The sequence below is a fragment of the Manacus candei genome, unplaced genomic scaffold (assembly GCF_025592945.1).
Source record: "Manacus candei isolate 608988 ecotype Guabito, Panama unplaced genomic scaffold, ASM2559294v1 h1tg000018l, whole genome shotgun sequence".
Lineage (NCBI taxonomy): Eukaryota > Metazoa > Chordata > Aves > Passeriformes > Pipridae > Manacus > Manacus candei.
In genome coordinates this window covers 6,909,027-6,927,861 of record NW_026138066.1, presented here as the reverse complement: position 1 = coordinate 6,927,861, position 18,835 = coordinate 6,909,027, and the positions used below count along the sequence as shown (strand labels likewise).

General features: G+C 51.5%; 1 protein-coding gene across 3 annotated transcripts; it reads right to left on the bottom strand.

Annotated features, from left to right (window-relative positions):
- Positions 1-3,127: 3,127 nt before the first annotated feature.
- PDGFB (platelet derived growth factor subunit B) lies at positions 3,128-18,499 on the bottom strand. Of its 3 annotated transcripts, none has more exons than XM_051784250.1 (7): positions 17,496-18,499; positions 10,927-11,023; positions 7,649-7,732; positions 6,953-7,158; positions 5,094-5,235; positions 4,519-4,688; positions 3,128-3,309 (listed from the first exon to the last, which is right to left on the bottom strand). In XM_051784250.1, exons 1-6 carry the CDS (start codon positions 17,649-17,651, stop codon positions 4,552-4,554), a joined length of 822 nt encoding a protein of 273 aa, XP_051640210.1. In that variant the 5' UTR covers positions 17,652-18,499; the 3' UTR covers positions 3,128-3,309; positions 4,519-4,551. The 3 variants fall into 3 exon arrangements, with proteins under 3 accessions (XP_051640210.1, XP_051640211.1, XP_051640209.1); XM_051784251.1 differs by having other exon boundaries at positions 4,523-4,688; XM_051784249.1 differs by lacking the exons at positions 3,128-3,309; positions 4,519-4,688; positions 5,094-5,235 and having other exon boundaries at positions 6,213-7,158.
- Between the last annotated feature and the right edge of the window lie 336 nt (positions 18,500-18,835).

Sequence of the window (18,835 nt, the reverse complement as noted above, 5' to 3'; positions counted from 1 at the left end):
AGATATGAGTTTGCAGATGGCGTTGGTGTGCTGGACCCTGGGGATGCCAATTCCTTCCTCCCACTCCTGGTACAGGATGATGGACCCATGCTTTCTGTGCCTTGTACCCTTCTATGCACCCTTTGTTTCCCAAATTCCCTGCTGACAGATCCTCAAGCCCAAAGAAGTCTCATGCCAAAAATCTCTCTTTTCACCAGATTATCCTAAGGAAATCAGTGGGAATGTGATTACTATCCTCATTGTGATTTTGCCTGTGCTTTCCATCCTTGGGGGCAGATAGAGCTCACCCCCACTCCAATTCCCTTTGGAGGATCAGGGAAAACATCTCATCACCCCAAAATGGACCATGTCCAGCAGGTTGCACACCTGGGAGTGTCAGGCTTGCCCTTTAAGGACAGCCTGGAGCACTCCTACCCACTGAGGTCCCCGGGTTCACCTTTTTCAGCACAAGTCCCCACTTGGGTCTACGTTCCTCATAGCTGAGCCATGGACTACAGGTGCTGTGCATGTGCTGAGGGGACCCCGATACTGAGGCACAGGGTGGCAGCTGCCTTCACTCCTCACAGCCTCGCATCCAAGTGCCAGATATGCGATACCTCCCTTGCTGGGAGGAAAGGGAAACAAAGCGGCCTTTCCGACCGAGGGAAGGATTGCTGTTGTCTAGACGAGGTGACTAAGGAGGGAAGGGGCTGACTGTTTGTACAGCTTTGGGGAGTGTAAACAGTGCTGACTGTCCAGAGCCCTTCAAAGCAGAGGAATCCGGAGGTAGGATGAAAGCACAGGGAAATTCTGGCTGTGCCCAAGCAGAGCCGCTAAGGAGAAGGGGACCTCTTTGAGACAAAATCCCCAGCACCTGAGCCATTTCAAACCAGCCCAAGTGAGGAAGGAGGAGCACAGCACAGCCAGCCATGGGCCGGGCTCTCAGGACTTTCCCAGCTTTGGCTGCTTCTCTCTGCAATCTCAGAACAAGTGTCCTGAAAAGGAAACTGGAGGCCCTGGGAATCCTGCTGTGCCCTGCAGTGAACTGGTTTGGCCTCTGCTTTTCATTTAGCTCACAAAAGAAAGAGAAAATGCTGTTTGAGAGGTGGTTTCCTTTTTTCTTTTTTTTTCTTTTTTTTTTTACAGCTTTAAATACAGTACTGAGTATAAATTAATCTTACATTAAAAAAAAGCAAAAAAATTAAAATAAAACATCTTTACAAACCAAAAGAAATTACTTTGGAACAGCAAAACAAAGTATCTTAAGACTTGAGGGCTTGGGGATAGAGGGAGGGAGAAATGTGCCACCTTGGCAGTGGTACAAGAAGTGGTCTGGGCTTGCAGGAGGTGAGGACTGGGTTCCTCCACAACTTGTAACAGCTCCCAGGTTGTGGCTTTGGCTTCTTCCCCAGTCTCCCTCCAGGGCTTTGCCCTGCAATGGGGGTGGGGGGGGTGAGGGGAGAAGTGGCTGGAGGCAGGAGGGACAGGGGGACTGCTGCAATCACTCTTGGCAGGTGTTTTCTGCATGAGTAACTGCAGCACCCAGCATGGCACTATCTGAGACCACGACTCCGAGGTGAAGCTGGGAATTTCCATCATATGTAACATTGCTGCTAATGGTGACTGAGTATTAGCTGTGCAGAAACAGCCCTTGCCCACACAGTCTTCCTCCCTCCTCAGAGATAGGCACTGGCCCAGGAGGGACTCTACAACTGACTCTCCAGTTGTTCTCCAAGTCCTCCTCACTTAGAAGAGCTCATTTCTGTCTCAGACGGCTGCTGCCAACTGCAAAGACTGCCCTCATTTCTTTCTCTATATCTACATTGAGCTGCCCACATCATGGATCAACTTCCAAACTACGTGGATTGGGATCATCTAATGGGCAAAGAGACCAAGAAGGAATTTGAGAAGAAAAATGAGAGAAAAATGATGGGAGATGTAGAAACACTGGCAGGGAGAGATAAGGGGAAGCATGGCATGCAGGACACCCAAGAAGGGGTTAAAAACCTCATGGGAACATGATTCTGCTTTCAGGACCACAGAGCAGGCAAGGACAGCTCACTGAGATTAAGTCATGCTTCTAAGTTTGGCTGTCCTTGGTCTTGTCGTGGTGCCACTTCATCTCCTGCAAGGAAGTTGTGCTGGGGGGATGCTGCAGATCGAGAGAAAAGGGCAACAAGAGAGAGAGAGATCAGATGATGCCTCTGCCTGCCCCATCCTGGGCCTCGCAGGCACGTTGCAGTAACAGTGTGCTTTTCTGCCAGGCTAGTGAAGCCAATGCGTGCACGTGCCTCTGAGCTTCCTGCCACTGGGGAATGAAACCCATTTAAGAACATATTTATATATATATATATATTTATATATGCATGTATAAATACACATACACACACGCACGCACACATACACACACACACACACACACATATACACGCGCACACATACAGAGCAAATTTAAAAAATAATTTGAGTCCGAGCCTGGAAAGTTGAATTCTCCACAAGCATGTGCAAAGATGGCTCCTCTTGGCAGGGGCCAGGGGCGTGGAGACGATTCTGCCGCCATGTGCTCCTTCCCCACCATCCAAACACCTTCCAGTCAGCACCAGGAGCAGGAGGGGGAAGGGAGGGGGGGAATGCATTTGGCTTCTTTGTTTTGTTTTTGTTTTGTTTCTTCGCTTGTTTGTTCTGTTCCCAGAGATGTTGTATATCTTAATGGTTTTGGTTTTTCTTTTTTAAAATAAAATATACACACGCACATTAAAAATATATATCTGTCCAGGTAGGCTGATAAAAGTCCTTAGTGCATTTTCCATCATTGGTCGCTGCTTGCAATCTGAGACACGCCTGTTTCCAAAATATAGGTCCAGTGCAAGTGTAGATCTCAGCCAGGCCCCCCAGCCTTACCAGAAGCATGAGGAAAAGGGAGAATATTCCCTTTCTGGCCTCTGTCCATGTGGTCTTCTCCTTTCCTTAGAAGAAATTGGACCCACTTTTCTTTTCACATTTTCCATCCTGTCCTCTGTAGCAGGGAAGGCATTGTCCTGTCCTTGTCACAAGTGGCTGTTGGCGTTCATGGTTTTATTTTGTACTCTGTTCTTTTCTCATATATATATATATAAAGGTCATCTTTGTCCTTTTTTTTGTGTGTGTGTGTAAAACTTTAAAATTATGCTAATAAATGAAAGAAAGGAGGCTTTGGTGGGAGAAGGTCCACTGATGGAAAGGGAAGCACCAATTGCCGTCTGAATCAGACGTCGAGGCAGATGGACAAAGAGGAAAAGTTGTCACTCCAACGACCCCATGGGGGCAATACAGCAAATATATTAAATAAACCTGGAAGTGAAACAAAACCAAACACAGCATTAGAATATGTAACCTTTTCCCCCTGCAACTACCCTTCTATTCCCTTTTCTCCTCTGGAAATGTTTGTGTCAAAATGCCAGATTAGAAGGCTGGAAGGACTTTTGACCTTCTCTATTTTTTACCCTGAACAGCTTGAGCCAGAGCTGAGATTTGCATGGGTTTGCATCATTTTCCACCCTGGGAACTTCAGGCTGGCCAGCAGAATCCTGGGGTAATTTGAGCTCTCGTAGTACTAAGCATGGGAATCCCAATCCCAAGGCACTGCCAGGTGCCCCTTGCCCCCGGCTCCTGAAATGCCACAGATGGAAGCCCGCCATCTCCTCTCCCAAGGTAAGGGGAAGTGAATGTGAAGTGAGTGGCCTGGGCTCATTCAAAGGGCTGCAGCAGAGCTGGAACCACTGAGCCATGGGCCAGGGCTCTCTCTGTTAAACTGTGTCACCTCTCTCTAAATTCAGCTCCTCCTGATCTGTGCCCTGACTATTCTTTCTCTCTTTTCTGTACCTTTCTCTCTCATGGGGAACCAGGGCTTATTCTCCTTTCCCTTGTACCAGTGAAATTCTTCTGATGATGAGGGAATTACTCCTGTTTACACAAGTCATGGAGAGAAGAATCAGACCCTGGCCTGATGAAGTCCAGATCTCTTGACAGAGATTCCAGTTCTCCTTTTCCCTGGTATGACCTTTCTTATGCACATAGGTTTCCCGCTAGGAGAGTGATGAACTGAAAGTGTTGCTCCTTTTCAGTCTTTCTGCTAACTTGACTAATGAAATAAAAGGAAAAGGGATCCCCAGAGCAACATTAATTCTCTGCTTTCAACGGAGAATCAATAGACAAAGGAGGATGGGAGTTGCTCCACAGAAGAGATGAATTACATGGACCCCGAGGGGATTTAGGTGTAGAGAAGTCAGGCTTGTTTTCTGCCTGTAAGGGAGGCAGGGAAGGAGAGGGCAGGGCCCAAGAGCAAGGATAGTTGGAGCAAGGATGGCCTGATCCTTCCAACTTAAAGGCATAAATAGGATGCACATGTTGGCACCCAACCTAGTCCTTCTCCCTCCTTAGACCCAGGTTTGATCCTGCAGTAGCCCCAAGCTGAATAAGTGGCCAGTGCTGTGGGAAAGGTCCAAGATGCCATGTCCCGGGAGGACATCTCTCCCAACTGGAAGAGTAGTTTGCTGTTACCTGCCTTGTGCTCTCTCTCCCCTGCCAGCACTTCTATGCTATGAGGATTTCTTTCAGCACTTTCTTATCGTTGACATGCTTGTACTTCTTATGTTTCCTCTTCTGTGCCGGCGGCCGGCGTACTCGCTGCCTCTGAGAGACAGCGGCTGTGGTGAACGATGGCGACAAGCCTGCCAAAACAGAGGGGAGAGTGTCTGTACGGCGAGGGGCAGCCGGCTCATGTTGAAATATCTTTCTCCACACACTGTCAACAAAGATCTCTGCAATAGGAGGGCCACAAGGCTTCTCTCTGTTCTTCTGTCCCTTGTCCTCTGTTCTGCACAGTCTCTGCCCTCTCCCTTTTCCCACCATGCCCTTCCCCTCACCTCTCACCTTCCCCTCCTTCATTTCCCTCATTTTCAGCCCCTTGCAGGCAGGCAGACATCCTGGGAAAGGTCCCTCGGCTGGTATAAACCAGTGAAGGCCTGTGGGATTCACTGGAGCTAAATAGATTGAAACCAGTGGAGGGCTCTTCCCTCTCTCCTCAGCCTCTCTTCTCATGCCTCCCTCTATTCTACTAATGTCAAGATCCTTACGTCTCTGTTCACGTGGCCCTGGACGGATGTTCCTGGGAGGCGGTCGGAACACGGCCTCACACCGACACTGCACATGGTCCTCCAAAGGCACAACAACTTTTTTGAATTTTGGCTTCCTCTGGACAAATTCGATCTTGTTTACCTGTTTGGAAGAGAGAAGCAAGCAAAAGATTAATACAGCTGCAGCTCCCACTCTGTAAAAATAATCACTGTCAGCGCTCTTCAGTACTGCCTTTCTTCCTAAAGGGTCAGAAGGCAGCGCACGAAGCATGGTTCAAATTTGGGGGTGGTGTGTATGGCAAATAATTCTGAACATACCAGCAGAGCAGACCTAGACTAGACAAGTTTGGATGTCTCTGGTTGGTTTCCCTGTTCCTAACTGTTGCTGCTGCTTAAGCAGGATGACTGGCTGATCACAGACAGAAACATGGAGCATGCAGAACTGGCTAGCCTGTTTCTGACAGATGTGATGGTGGAGACCTGGGGGCAACCAGAACTAATTCCCGCAGCGAATTACAGGAAGGGCAAAAGGAGAAAAACTCAGACCCAATGCAAGCTAACATAGCTTCACCAGCTCTGCTGAGGCCTGTCTGAATTTGTCTCAAGCTCTTTAATAACTCGCAGGGCTGAAGCCCTCAGCTCTATGTTTTATGGGAAAGGCGGTGCTCTGGAAATTCCCTCGGACTCTCCACCAGTGCTGACTCAGAAGGAAGACACATTGCTCCACATCCCACCACAGGGCACAAGCCTTCTAGAGGGTCCTCCCACTCCAGCAGCAGCCAGGTCTGACCCTACTCAGCTTATCTAACAAGACTGCAGTCCCTGAAGTGCTCCGCAAGCTATAAATACTCACTGTGCTGTGTGTCTGGGATGGAATTCCTCTAAACCCACTGCCCCCAGCAGCATCCCTCAGCCAGTGCTGAAGCAGCCAGGCTGTTTATCTTTCCTTGAAAGCCCACTCCACACACTTCAGACCACACGCTGCTCACTAGACAAACACTTCCAGCCAAACAATAGAGAGACCTCTGTCCTCAAAGAAACCATTTCCAGGTCACTTTTTCAGGCTGGCTTTTGACCTCTCGCTTGTTTTTTTCCAGAAAAACAACTCCTGCTCCCCCCTATTTTTCCCCTCATTCAGCCTGGCTTTTCTGAGAAAGGAATTTCCTGATGAAAAAGGCTGTGTGAATACAATCTCTCCCAGCCAACCTCTGCTGCCTGCCCGGGGGAGTCTCTTGCAGCTCAGGCAGAGGATTAGTATGGGATGAACATTATTTTTAAACAAGTTGTCTGGGAGGAAGCTGTGAGGAGATCACTGGTAGCTGTGAGGGGAGGATCAGAGCAAGAGGTTAGCTATCAGGTGTCTGCTGGCTGCTGTAGCAGGTCAGGAGGTAACTGTTGGCTGAGAGGGAGAAGCTGCTTCAGTGCATCTTGGAAAGAAGCTGCAGCAGCAATGGGGGCAAGGAGACTGACACTGCAAGCCTTCCTCTCTTTCCATCAAAAACAGTTCCTGTGAGGAAAGCACCCTGTTTCTTCTGCTCTAACACAGCAGACAAGGCTGCCTTGAGCCACAGAAAGGCCCATGGCATGGAGCTGCAGCTGGGGATGGTGCCCTGTAGCTCTGCATGGTGACAGTCCCCAGCTGCTGGACAGCACCAGCCCTCCCAGCAGCTGGCATGGACGTGACCCGTGCCAGTGTCTGCAGTGCTGCGTGGCCAATGCAGAGTTTGTGACAACAGAGGGGGTGCAAGGCAGGCAGCTGTGTGAGCCTTGCATCTGAGACGCGCTGTGGGCTTGGTTTTGGGGCATTGGGGTGGCAGTGGGCGGCAGGAGGAGGGAGCAGTGGGAGGCATCTCCCTTACCTGGACGTGCCGGACACGGATCTGTGTGGGGCGACACTGCACATTGCGGTTGTTGCAGCACCCGGAGCAGCGCTGCACCTCCACACAGGGTGGCCACACCACAAAGTTGGCGTTGGTGCTGTCCACCATGTTGCGGGAGATTTCAAAGACCACCTCCCGCGTCTTGCACTCCGCAAGGACAGCTGTCTCTGCTGCTGCCAGAGCGTCTGTGGAGGGCCAAGAGAAGAATGGGGGATGAAATGGGCTTTGCAGCTGTTACCATCCCACTGCAGCCACCTCTACTGGAAGAGAAAGACCCCGCATGGCTCTCACACACACACATGTTCTTTCTCCTTCTCCCACCCCTCCAGCTCCCTCCCTGTACAGAGCCATGCCCGGTGGAGGAGGCCCCAGTAGAATAATTCTCACTGCAGCAGCACAGTCCTAGGCAGGACATGACACTTCTTTAGAGCCAATCAGTACCGGCAGGATTTAAAGCAGAGCAGCTTGCAGAGCTCCAGACTCCCTCTCCTGCCCTCCCAGGGTGTAACACCCAGCTCCTACTCAAGGCCCAGACCCTCATTCTCATCTGTGTACACACACACGCTCACTACAACCTCTACCCCTACATCTGTATCTCAGACACGCATCTGCACCCACCCATGGCTGCTAAGGTAAGTGCCCCAACAACCACAAGGTGCAAGACCCCCAACTCACCCAGGCTTCGTCGCTCTCGAGACAGGGCCACAGGGTTTTCACCAGGCTGAGTTGCATTCAGGGTCAGGCTCGAGCTATCCTCCTCTGCAAAGGGAAAGACATGACCTTATAGTACCAGGTACACGCAGGAGAAGACAGCAGGCACTTGTGCTCAGATCATTAGGCAAAGTGCAGGGACATGGCATAAGCCACAGCCCCAGAATGTCACACTAGGTGTAAACCCACCAGCAAGGTCACAGCTGTGCTGGAGCACACTCTAGGTTTGCCCTTGGCTCAGACTGCGCAGCTCAAAGCAACAAGCCTATCATGAAAGAGGTGTCCCACTCAGGTCAGGGGGAGGAAAACTCCAGCTCAAGAATGATAAGGCCCATGCCAGGGCTTTTTGATATCGGAGAGGAGTAGCAGAGGGATTCAGATCAGCCAGCTGAGACCAAGATACAGCAAGGAGGATCAAAGACCAAATGAGACCAGCAGAACATTTGGTATACAACACTGAGGTGCCTTGCTGGGGTGGCTTGGGACTGGGAGAGCTGGGAGATGAGAGGGTAGGTGAAGGAGGTGATGTGTGGGAGGTGGGGTGCTTGCATTCTCCCTCCCACCACACCTTATTTACTCTAGGTTAGAGCAGTTTTATGACAGAATAACAGAAAAATAGAATTAAAATTACTTTTCCTCTATACTACTCTTAGGTAAGTGGCAGGATCTGGAGGTGGTTCAGTCAGCGATGGGAGAGGAAGACTGATAGCATTCAGGCCAGCCCTGAGCGGTTCCCTCCCACCCCACTGCCTTTTCCCATAGGAAGTGCTGAATAGAGAAATGCCCATAATCCCCATGGAGCACTCCAACACGCAGCCACTCCTGAGCTCTGGACAATGGCTGCACTCGAAGATAGCTCCCACCCAGCCACAGCTCTTTCCTTCTCTGACCTGCTTTAGCAGCTGAAGGAAACTGAATGGACGTCAGCATCAAGGGAGCAATTTTCTTAAAGGGAATTTGGGGCCAGTGGAAGATCTCTGTTTATCAGATGCGTGGTGGAGCGGACTTCCCTTACCCATCATGTCCCATTCCTCTTCCTCAGCTCTACCCTAGTGCAGCCCTCTTATAAGGGGGAGCAGAGACTTTGCTCTCTGCTCAGCTCTGAAGCAGCTGCTGAAGGATTTGGGATAGGTGCACAGATGCGGGAATCGTATATGCCTGAGCAGTCAACATCTACACACGAGGTGGAGAGACAGACAGACAGACATCCTTTAAAGTAGCTGGAGAGGTGTGATCAATTCTAGGTGCCATTTGTCTCTCCCTGAGGCAGATGCCCAAAAGGAGAACTGGTTGATCATGCTGAAGAAGGGCCTGTAGTTCTTTTGGGACTGGAGAAGATGCCTGGATGACTGGCTTAGATGTTTTGCAGGCAGCCACAGTTAAGGGAGATGACTCCCACTCTACACACCTCTGTTGTTGGGTCTACAGTAGTGTCTCAGGTCAGGAGAGCACTATCTCAGCTCATCTGCCTCCTGGAGCTGCCTCATTCTGGCTCCTTGTGCAGCTGGTAGAGAGAAGCAGCTGTGGCACATACAGGGTGCACGGACAGCACGGGGAATAGCTCCAGACACTTTGGTATTATTTTGCTAACATACTAATTAGCAAATACTCTAATTCCACACAGGGCAAGCAAATGTCAATGCCCTGGTCAGTGTCTAGGAGCAGATGAGAGCCACGGGGTGCAACAAAGAAACTGCTTCACAGCACCACTTTCTGTTTCCTCACCAGCCTTTCCCATCTGAGACCTGAAGTGAAACCAGTGACTCAAAGCTCCCCAGACTTCTCCCATACCTCTGGGCATCTCAAGACAATGAGAGAAGCCCATTTTATTTCTTAGCCGTGAGAGTGGTTAGTAACTGTGATAGAGATGTATCTGTTCCTTAGACACCAGGCCATGACAGACCGCACACATCTTCTCAGCCACTCCTTCCCCACCTGTCCATCCTGTGCCACCTGGCACTTTATCAAGTGGGGGGGGTGGGCTGCCCTTTGACCACAGGTTGAGTTGATGAGAGGACAGAAATGGAAGAGGAAAATAGCAACAACTGTTGACTGGAAAGGAATCTCCTATTGAAACCATGTCCCTCCCTCCTCTAGGTTGTCCTTCTACACCCCAGGTCAGCACTGAAGACAGTTGGGGTGGGGGGGACCAGCCTGGGACAATCCAGCACAGCTAATTTTGGAAGTTGCCCCATTGTGTGGCTCGTGGACAAGGAGGAGGGAACTGGTGAGGGCAGGGAGTGGCCCTGGCAGTGGTGGGGAGCCTCGTCGCCTCTTTCTAAGACAAACAATAGCTGAACACAGCTGGTGCCCTCCCCCTCGCTTTCCCCCCCTGCCCCTCCAGGGCCGTTTTGAAAGGCAGCGGGAATGCTTTTGAGACTGCGCCAGTGGTTGGACTGGCATAGGAAACAAAAGCAGGAAATTCTGTTCCCCCGTAGATAGTGTCTCGGCAAGGATTACAAAGCTCCAAACAGACAAAACACGAGAGAGAAGGCGAGCTGGGGGGGCTGGGGGACGACGGGCGGGAGCAGGGTTAGAATAGAAAGGAATTTGCTCTGAAGAGACCGTTTATAAATAAATTCCTGGGCCAGCCCAGCCGCCGTGGCGCGTGCTCCAGTTCCCACACGTGCCAACCCCTCCACACTTCGCTGCTCCTGCTGCTCACTGCACTCAGCCCTGGCCAAGTGACCCTAAGGCACTGCAGCCCCCGGAGCCCTTATCTACGGGCAGAAGGTGAAGCGACGGTACCCTGACTTAGCCCCTGTCCCGCATCTCAACCCTGGACACGTGCTCTGCAGCCCTTATCCTAAGAGCCTGTGGGACCCCATGGGGTTTTGTGGATGCTAAACCTGAAAACCCACTCAGCCCTTCCCTCTTCTGTCACCCTATTCCCACCTCCCATTTTGCCACCTCCTAACCTGATCCTTGTTCACTTTAAGCCCTCCTGCCTGGGTGAAAAGTGCTGACCTCAGTTTCTTTGACTCACCTTGCCCATCTCCTATTATTTTTGTAAGCCAGTGACCCTTGTTAGACCAGTTAGTAGGAGATCTAGAAAGGCATCTAGTTGCCTTTAACTCCCACAAGTTTCAAGGGGACTAGGTGTGTAAATAGCCAGGTCTTGGCTCCTAAATGGTTCCTATATTTACAGTGAGGTCTGTTGATAGTGTACCTGCTGGAAAATGGAATATCCCTGCCCAACCCTCCAAAGAAAAAATAGAGGAGTGTTTGGTGAAGAGATTTACCTACGGAGTCTATCCGCAGGGCACGCTGGAGGTCACTGATGGAACGCACTGAGCCGCCACCCAAAATCTCATAAATGTCTTCGGGTATAGGGTCCCCCTGACAGATGAAAAAAAAAAGAAAAGAAAGGGAGAAACAAGCATTAGAGAAGTGATCTGCAAATACTGACTATGTCATGGAGTGGGATGGGGGGAATCAAGCACGGAGGAGACACAACAGAACCAGCAAAATGCAAAGACATGCATTGTCTTGCGTTGGCTTTTAAACCTTGAGGGCTTTATGCCTCATGAAGGCACAAGCCTGAAACCTAAGCAAAAGCAAGAGAGTCCCTCTTGCTGTCTCTCACAAAGCTGTCTGGAGACTGAAAAAGCCAAAAAGTACCCAGGCTGTGCACCAGAGCCCTGAACACTATGCAAGCAGCCAACAAGGCTTCCTTCTCCGGTGCTGTATGAGTTCTCCAGGTGGCTTCTCATTCCTGCTGCCTGCAGTAAAGGCGTTTTAACAGACTTCCCTTATGCTATCAGATAAAACCTTCCCAATATTTCCCTCTGTTATGAAACTCCCTCACGGGCTTTGTCAGTTATCGTGTGTATGTGCGTGTGCGTGCGCGTGTTTTCAAACCACAGAGGCCCAATAATATACATCATTTGCATACTCTTTTTTAAAGAAAAAAAAAGGTGAGGGGTGGAGAGGAAGATTGACCTTCACAGCTGAGGCTGCTCTGGTATGAGCTCGCAGTGAAACCACAAAGGCTACAGGGAAGTGGTGGGCTGAGGAGCTGATTTGGAGCAAAAAAACATATGGGAGTTTGGATGTCCCTGCATACCAGCACCAAAAAACCCTAAATTAGCAGGTTTAGCAACATCAGACAATGGGCCAAATTCAGAGTTTGTGCAGGCAGGTGCAATGCCATCAGCATCTTGGGAATTTTACTCTGAGTGGGCCCCAGTGACAGCACTTAATAAGACTACAAAGGAGCGGTGTGGGAAAGCAAGTGCTGATTAAAACATACTTCCGAAAGACTAGAAAAAGAGATGGAGGAAAGTACTGGCCAAAGTGTTTGCTTTGCTCCCAGCTCTCTTCATTCAGGGCTACTCAAGCGGAAAAGCTGCTCTTTCAGCTGGGTGCTGGATGGTATCTGAGCCACAGCCCTACATATGCCTCTGTAACTGAGAGGAGAACTTGGCTCGTGTGCTTGTGAAACACAGAGATTTTCTTGTGGGTTTTTATGGTGGCATGTGTGTGGTCCTCTAGCGTGCAGCCATTCTCTCCCTGCCTGTGTTCAGTGCAGAACATTTCCCTTCCGATCGGAGTTGAGAAAAACCACCAGGCAGGTGGCTAAACGTTGGCTTTAAAGCTTGAGGACTTTTGCATGGCTGACTGAGCCTGGCACTCTCTCACATGTGCCTGTCCCTTGGACACCCGCTGTTCACTTCTATAGCAGGGCAACAGGAGTGGTCCCTCCTCAGCCCTGCCAGACCACCCTCTAATACTATAGATTAAACTAGGACATGGTGGCGTGAAGGCTGCTGCAGCCCAAGTCATGGGGCAGAAACCTCATGGGAGAGCTGCAGAGCAGACAACACTAGTGTCCTAAACCTCCGCAGCCAGATCCCCCAGAGAGCTTGAGTCAGATCGAGCCTTCCTGCCCCGGTCCATTCCTGTCACTGTCACATCTCACCACAGATCTGGCTGTCTGCCTGCAGCAAAAAGCAGATTTTACATCCCCAGGCATTACTTCTTCAGTCTCTGAGGGAGAGGGAAGCAGCATCAGTGATGAATGCGCAGCAAGAGAGAGACTTGTATAATTCAGGGATCACTGAATAGCTGTGAAATGAAGATGCCTTCTGACAAGTCCTGCTGCGTGAGGGAGAGGGGGACCAACAACCCAGTGCCGGAGAGGTCCTGCAGCACTTCCCTGCCTTGTGCCACACACATTTACTGGAAAAGGGATCATTTGCAATTCCCAGTACTTGCAGTCAGAGCTCAGCGCTGGGTAGTGAAATTGCAGGCTTTTAATGTTTGCACCTGTCAGCTAAATGCATTTGTGTACGAATGCTGCTCTGCACGGATGCCCCTGGTCCTTCCTGACACTTAATACGTGTAGGAAATGGAACTTTATTTTAAACTCTGGCACTCACTGGGGGAGAGCGTGGGCAGGTGTTACAAGACTCGGGGACTTTGGAAGCGAGCTGGGAGGTGTCACCTTGTTATCTGAGCAGGGGAAACAGATACGAATCAGGGATTGCAAATGCAGGTCCTCAGGATTTCTGGGGACTGCCTGTAGGAATAAGCTCTACTCCCTGCTCACAGCAGCAGTTTTAGATGCCAATTTTTTCTTGATGCAGATACTACCAGCATGGCTATGGTGTAACACCAGCCCACATGGCTCATAATCCTGTCCTCCTCCCCCATTTTTGTAAAGCAACTCTGCTAGTGACAACTGCAAGCCTGTGAAGCTCCTTCCTTTATCCCTGTAGTAAAAACCAAGTCCAAATCTGGCCTAAGAACAGCTACACAACCTGAGCTGCCATGCCTTGTCCTTGCTCCCTTTGGGGTCTGTCCCTGGGAACAGCCATGCCTCTGGTTCCCAGCCCTGTGCCTGAGAGGCTCTGAGATCGGGGCACTGCATACACCCAGGCTTGGGGCACTTGTGGGGATGGGACACAGGGAAGCAGAAGTCCATCAGCCATGTCCACCTGATCTCATGGGGTCAGAAGATGGAGGAGCATAGCAAGAGGTGGGATCCCCAACAGACTAGCCCAAGCAGCTGGTGCTTTTCCTGCTTAGCAGCTCCTCTGGAGTTATTTGTCTAACACAGGTTAACAGTCTCCCTTTTTAACTGTGCGGCAGATCAAAGAAGACTTTTGTCTCAATGGACTCTTGGCTGGCTGTCAAGTGCCCCAAGGCCTGGCCTCATATTCCTGCGAGGCCCTGAACTCTTAGAAGAAAGTAAGTTTGTTCTTCCCTCCCTCCCTCTGCCCCCCAGTTCCTGACTCTTCCCTGAGCTGCAGGGGCACCCCCCAGTCTACCAATCCCTTGGCAGGGACGTCCACTCCCCTTCTTGAGCTGGGTGCTGGTGCTTGAAGGGCAAGCACCACAGCACACCTGACAGAAGCCAGCAGAGCACCTGGGCAGGGGCTCTGCCTGCCTTCAGCTGCCCTGTGCTGTGGCTGTGATGCTGGGGTCTCTTGGTAGCTTTGCCTCTCTCCTTCCAGACATCCAGCAGCGCTGTTTGGCCACTGCAAACCGACATAGATGCAGCAACACCCTGCAAACAAGACATTCCCCTGTCCCTTCTCCCCACACATGCAATCCCCCAAAACCTGCCTCCTCCCTAACCCCACCACCTCTTGCCTCTGGAGTTTTCTGCCAACATATGCTTTTGAGAACCAGGGATGTTTGAAAGGTCCCTTTGCCATCACCTGCTGCCAAGGTGGTGCAGGAAATATGCAGGACTGTGCTCCAGTCCTCCCTTGGGCAAGGGTTTCAGAGCCTTGCCTGAAAGTGAGTCTCTTGGTAGCACAGCAGGTACGGAGGAGGAGGGAGCAAAGATTGTGCAACCAGCAGGGAAGGCAGACCCTCAGAGCTCAAAGAAACAAGGCAAGGATACTCCCAAGGTGATGACTCCTTCAGTTCCCTTTTCTGTGCTAGTGTGTGTACACACACCCATGTGTGACTGCACACAGAAGGACAGAAGGGTAGCAGCATTACCAATTTGGGAATGGCAGGGAAGCATCCAGCTATCCGCTCCTCTGCCCTGGAGAGGAGAACTTTCTGAGCACCTCCACACTGACCATGGCAAGGAATCTTGGCAGCAGAGTCTCGAATGATCAGCTAGGCAAAAAACCCCAAATAAACAGCATTTTTTAATTCCCTCTGAAGCTGACGTGAGGACCCTGAGGGGAGACTCCACCGCATTCCCTAGCAGAGAGCAAGACCAGCAGCACCTGCCACCAGCCCTCCCCTGGCACAGGTCTTCCACCCTTCCAGCTTCATTCTGGGCTACAAGGGGACTCCAACATCTGCCTGCCAGAGGACCCCACAGCAGGCACAACCCTCATCACATCAGCCCCTTCCACGTGGGATGGAGGGTTATGTTTTCTCTCCTTAAAATAATCAAACAATGTTTGATCTAGCCCACGTTCCTAAAATACAGCCAGACCTACCCACCCTTTTCCCATTTCAAGGGGGACTCCGCTGCTCCTCCACACTTCCCCCACACATCCCCTGCACGGGCTGGAGGCATTTCCACCCCCAGGGCTGGTTGTGTACCGGCAGCACTGCAAACAGCTCAGGAGCCCTGTCATTCTCTCCTGCTGCTTCACATCAGCTGATGGTGAGAGGGAGGCAGGGACGACTCGCCTGGCTCCTTCCACGAGCTCACCCCAGACATGTCATCCATCCCAGCTTCCACTGCTTTGTCCTTGTCACTGCCTCATTCTAGGAAGACTGTAGAAGAACGCTGGAGCCTGGCAGCAGGAAGATGCAATGGGGACCTGGGCCGAGGTTTTAAGCAAGCGCCCAGCCGCACCTCATTCCTTGGGAATTCCAGAAAGCCTGCCAGTGGGGCTTCACCCCAGCACAACCAAGATGGGCTCAGCCCATCTCTGTAAATGTTGCAAGGCAACTGTTATAGCCCGCAGGGCAAATGCAAATAGGCTTAGCATCCTTGCTTCCCAACTGGCAAATACCTTCCCGCTGAGGCTTGTACTCCCTCTGGCTGGAAGAGCTCCAGGGCCCTCCAGCTCCAGGTGGGTGTGATCACAGAGGGAGAGGGACTCAGGAGGCTCCGTCTCCTCCTTCAGGCCTCTACTGATCTGAGGAGCTACTGCTTCTCATGCACTTTCTCTGACAGGGCTGGGAAGAAGTGCAAGCTCTGTTCAGAGGACAATTATGGTTCAGCAGTCTGGTAGGAGCTCTGCTGTGTGTGCTTGGTGCAGAGGGTGCAACACACTGCCCTCAAAGTAGATGTGGGGACTGGCTGAAGGCAGAAGCATCTACCCGAGCAGAAATGTTCTTGGTTCTCTGGTCATACAATGACAAATATCACAATTCCTCCTATGAAACCTAGGGCCAGAATTCCCAAACTTTAACCCTACTAGTCTATCATAGAGCTGTGCAGTATTTCAGTGTGATTACAGCACTGAACAACAGCTCCCTGGGATCAGGCACTTCTACCTTCACCCTTCCCCAGCACCAACCATAGCTGATGTTTCATGCTGCATGGGAAGAAGAGATCTGAGCCATCCGCAGAGGAAATACCATCCTCTGCCCAAAACAAACATAACCACTGGGCAGCCCACAGCTTTAACTGCTTCCTTTTGTGGCTTGGGCAAGGGCAAAATGGGCCCATAGGGAGGTGACGTGATGCTTCGCACCCAACCTCTTCCTTGACACCCCACAAGGGGTGCACCCACTCCCCTGCCCAAAAATGAGGAAGAAAAAGAGAGAAATTATGCAAAGGGAGGAAAGTTTTGGTGGAAGGATGTGTCCTGCCCCTGACAACCAAGTTGCAGATCCAACCCACAGTTTTGCCATGAGCTGAAGTGGGAACCTAGCACTGTGTAGGAATGTTAGGGGCTTTCTGGTCCCCTCAATCTGCACACCATCAGATGATGAAACATGGCGACAGAGGCTAAGGATTTGGGGGCTTAGGGCTCCTTTTCCTCAGCCATGGCTTGGGATGAGGCTTCAGAGAAACTGAAGAGGGCTGGAATGTTTGTTCAAATCCACCACCTGGCCCCCACCCTCCGCCCAGCTTCCTTCTGAGCAGAGCATTCAGGATTGCAGGACAAGATCCTTGTGTGTCTGTGGAAGCACAGCAGACACTCCCCTCCTGCCTCTTCCCATCACCCTAGCTGTAGGCACGCCTTGCTGTACAACCGTGCCACTCCGTGTTGGTGCCTCTACCCACGCTGGCCTCTTCCTTGCCCCTTCCAAACCCCCATGCCCTTTCTCCACTAGCCCCTTGGCAATGCCAGGGTGGGTTTCACACTGTGTGTTATTCCAGGGGTGCCAAATGGGCCTCGGTCCCTGCTGCACGCACGCTACAGCGATGCCAAAATCGCTGGACGGGGTGAGAGGCTCGATGGAGCCGGCACCTGCCCCGGGGTGACAGCCCTGGGCGAGGCAGGGCGGGAAGCTGCGGGGTCCCTGCGGCTCCCCAGCAACATTCTTTCTCACATATTAACCATAGGGCGCTTCAGCCTGGTATGCCCCTCGTCCCTACAGACACGGGGGTGAATGTATTCCCAGGCGAAGCGCCCCCGGCGGCCCCGTCCCGAGGGTAGCGCCCGCTCCAGAAGGGTGCCCGCTCCAGAAGGGTGCCCGCTCCAGCGGTCGCTGCCCGCCATTGGCGCACCGGCCGCAGTCCCTCCCTCGGAGAGGGGCCGGGAATCGCCCGCCTGCCCGGGCCCCTCGCCCCCTCCGCGCCCTCCGCTCCCGCCCGGCCACCCCCGGGCTTCCCCCGCCGCACCTGCGGGGCGGGAGCGCCGCCGCCGCTGGCTCTCCCCGCATCCCGGGGCTGGCAGCTCGGCAGCACCGCCCGCTGCCAGCGGCGGAAACTCACCTCCATGCGGGCCAGGGGCAGGGAGAGGATGAACGCGAAGACCACGCCGAAATTCATCCCGACTCCAGGCCCCGCCGACTGCGGGCACATGGACGGCGAGCCCCGGCAGGGAAGCGCTTCCCGCAGACAGCCCCGCGGCCGCCCGGCCTCAGGCATCGAGGGCGCCGCGCGTTCCCATGTCCCTCCAAGCCGGGCTGCGGTGGGAGAATCGCAGGAGCCCTTGGAAGAGGACGTGGAGGTGGTGGTAGTGGTGGTGGTGGTGAGGGGAGAGAGAAGTAATTCTCGATGACTTGCCTGCCTCTGCGCTATCTCATAAGCCCGGTGGGAAAAAAATGCAGTCCCTCGGAATTACACACATCCAGAGTCTACGTCCCCCTCGCTGCAAGGGATGCTTCAGTGGTGCCTTTGGCTAGGTGGTCCACATGCTATTCTTCCTCTTGGTTTTCTTCCTTTTTTTTAAAAAAAAAAATATATATATGTAAAAGCTTTTACATGCAGGTAACAATGTCTCAATGTTCTTAGAAAAAGATGGTAATAACAGAATAATAACTAAAAAAACAAAAACAAAAACAAAACCAAAAAACTTTTCCAAAGTTTGGTGTGAAATCCAAAAAATGAAATCTTCCTTAAGGTGTCCTTTCTTAAAATGCTCCTTTCCTTCCTTTTGTCCTCTTGCTTTTTAGCAAAAAGTTGCTAGTGTACATTGAATTTTTTCGCCTTACGTTAGATTCTGGCTCGGGTGCCGTCTCGTTCCAAGTGTTGGCAGTTTGCTTGGACAGGAGGTTTACTTTGGGTTTGGAGACAGGTGAGAGCAAATGTTTTCACTCTGGGTTGCGTGTGTGCATGTGTGTGTGTGCACGTGCACTGAGCCTTGACAAGTCTCAGAGCAGAGCTGCTGCTGCTGCCTCCTGTACTCTGTTGCAACAAAAAAGGAAAACCAAAAAAATGCAGAAAAGGCAAAATTGCAGGAGAGGTGAGTGAGCCGATGGGGCTTTATTTTAGTCTGCGAGCTGCAAGAGAGACTAAACTGGCACTCAGGGCTGCTCCTTTTATGAAGGAGAGGAGATGGGTGGAGCATAACTTGCCACCCTCCTCTTGGCTGGGTATCAAGTGAAAAATCTAGTGAGGGAGTAGCAGTCCATTGCTGACAAAATAAAAAGTGTGTTAATTTAAATGATAAATTAATTAAAAATGACTAATGCTGCAGTAACCTGTATAATGTGGCTTTAATATCGCGTGAGGAATGGGGACAGAAATTCCTGCCTCCTCGGCAAGAGATAAGAAGAGAGGAGTTCCCGGCATGGTAGTTTGTTATTTTTTTTGGCCCCAGGTTCTCACTG

Excerpts from the sequence above, each read along its gene's own strand:
- PDGFB (XM_051784249.1), bottom strand. The coding sequence starts at position 17,651 with ATGCCTGAGGCCGGGCGGCCGCGGGGCTGTCTGCGGGAAGCGCTTCCC. Across the intron at positions 7,733-10,926 it reads CCTGCGGATAGACTCCGTAG|AGGAGGATAGCTCGAGCCTG; the intron begins GTAAATCTCTTC and ends TTCCCTTTGCAG. Across the intron at positions 7,159-7,648 it reads TCGAGAGCGACGAAGCCTGG|ACGCTCTGGCAGCAGCAGAG; the intron begins GTGAGTTGGGGG and ends GGCCCTCCACAG.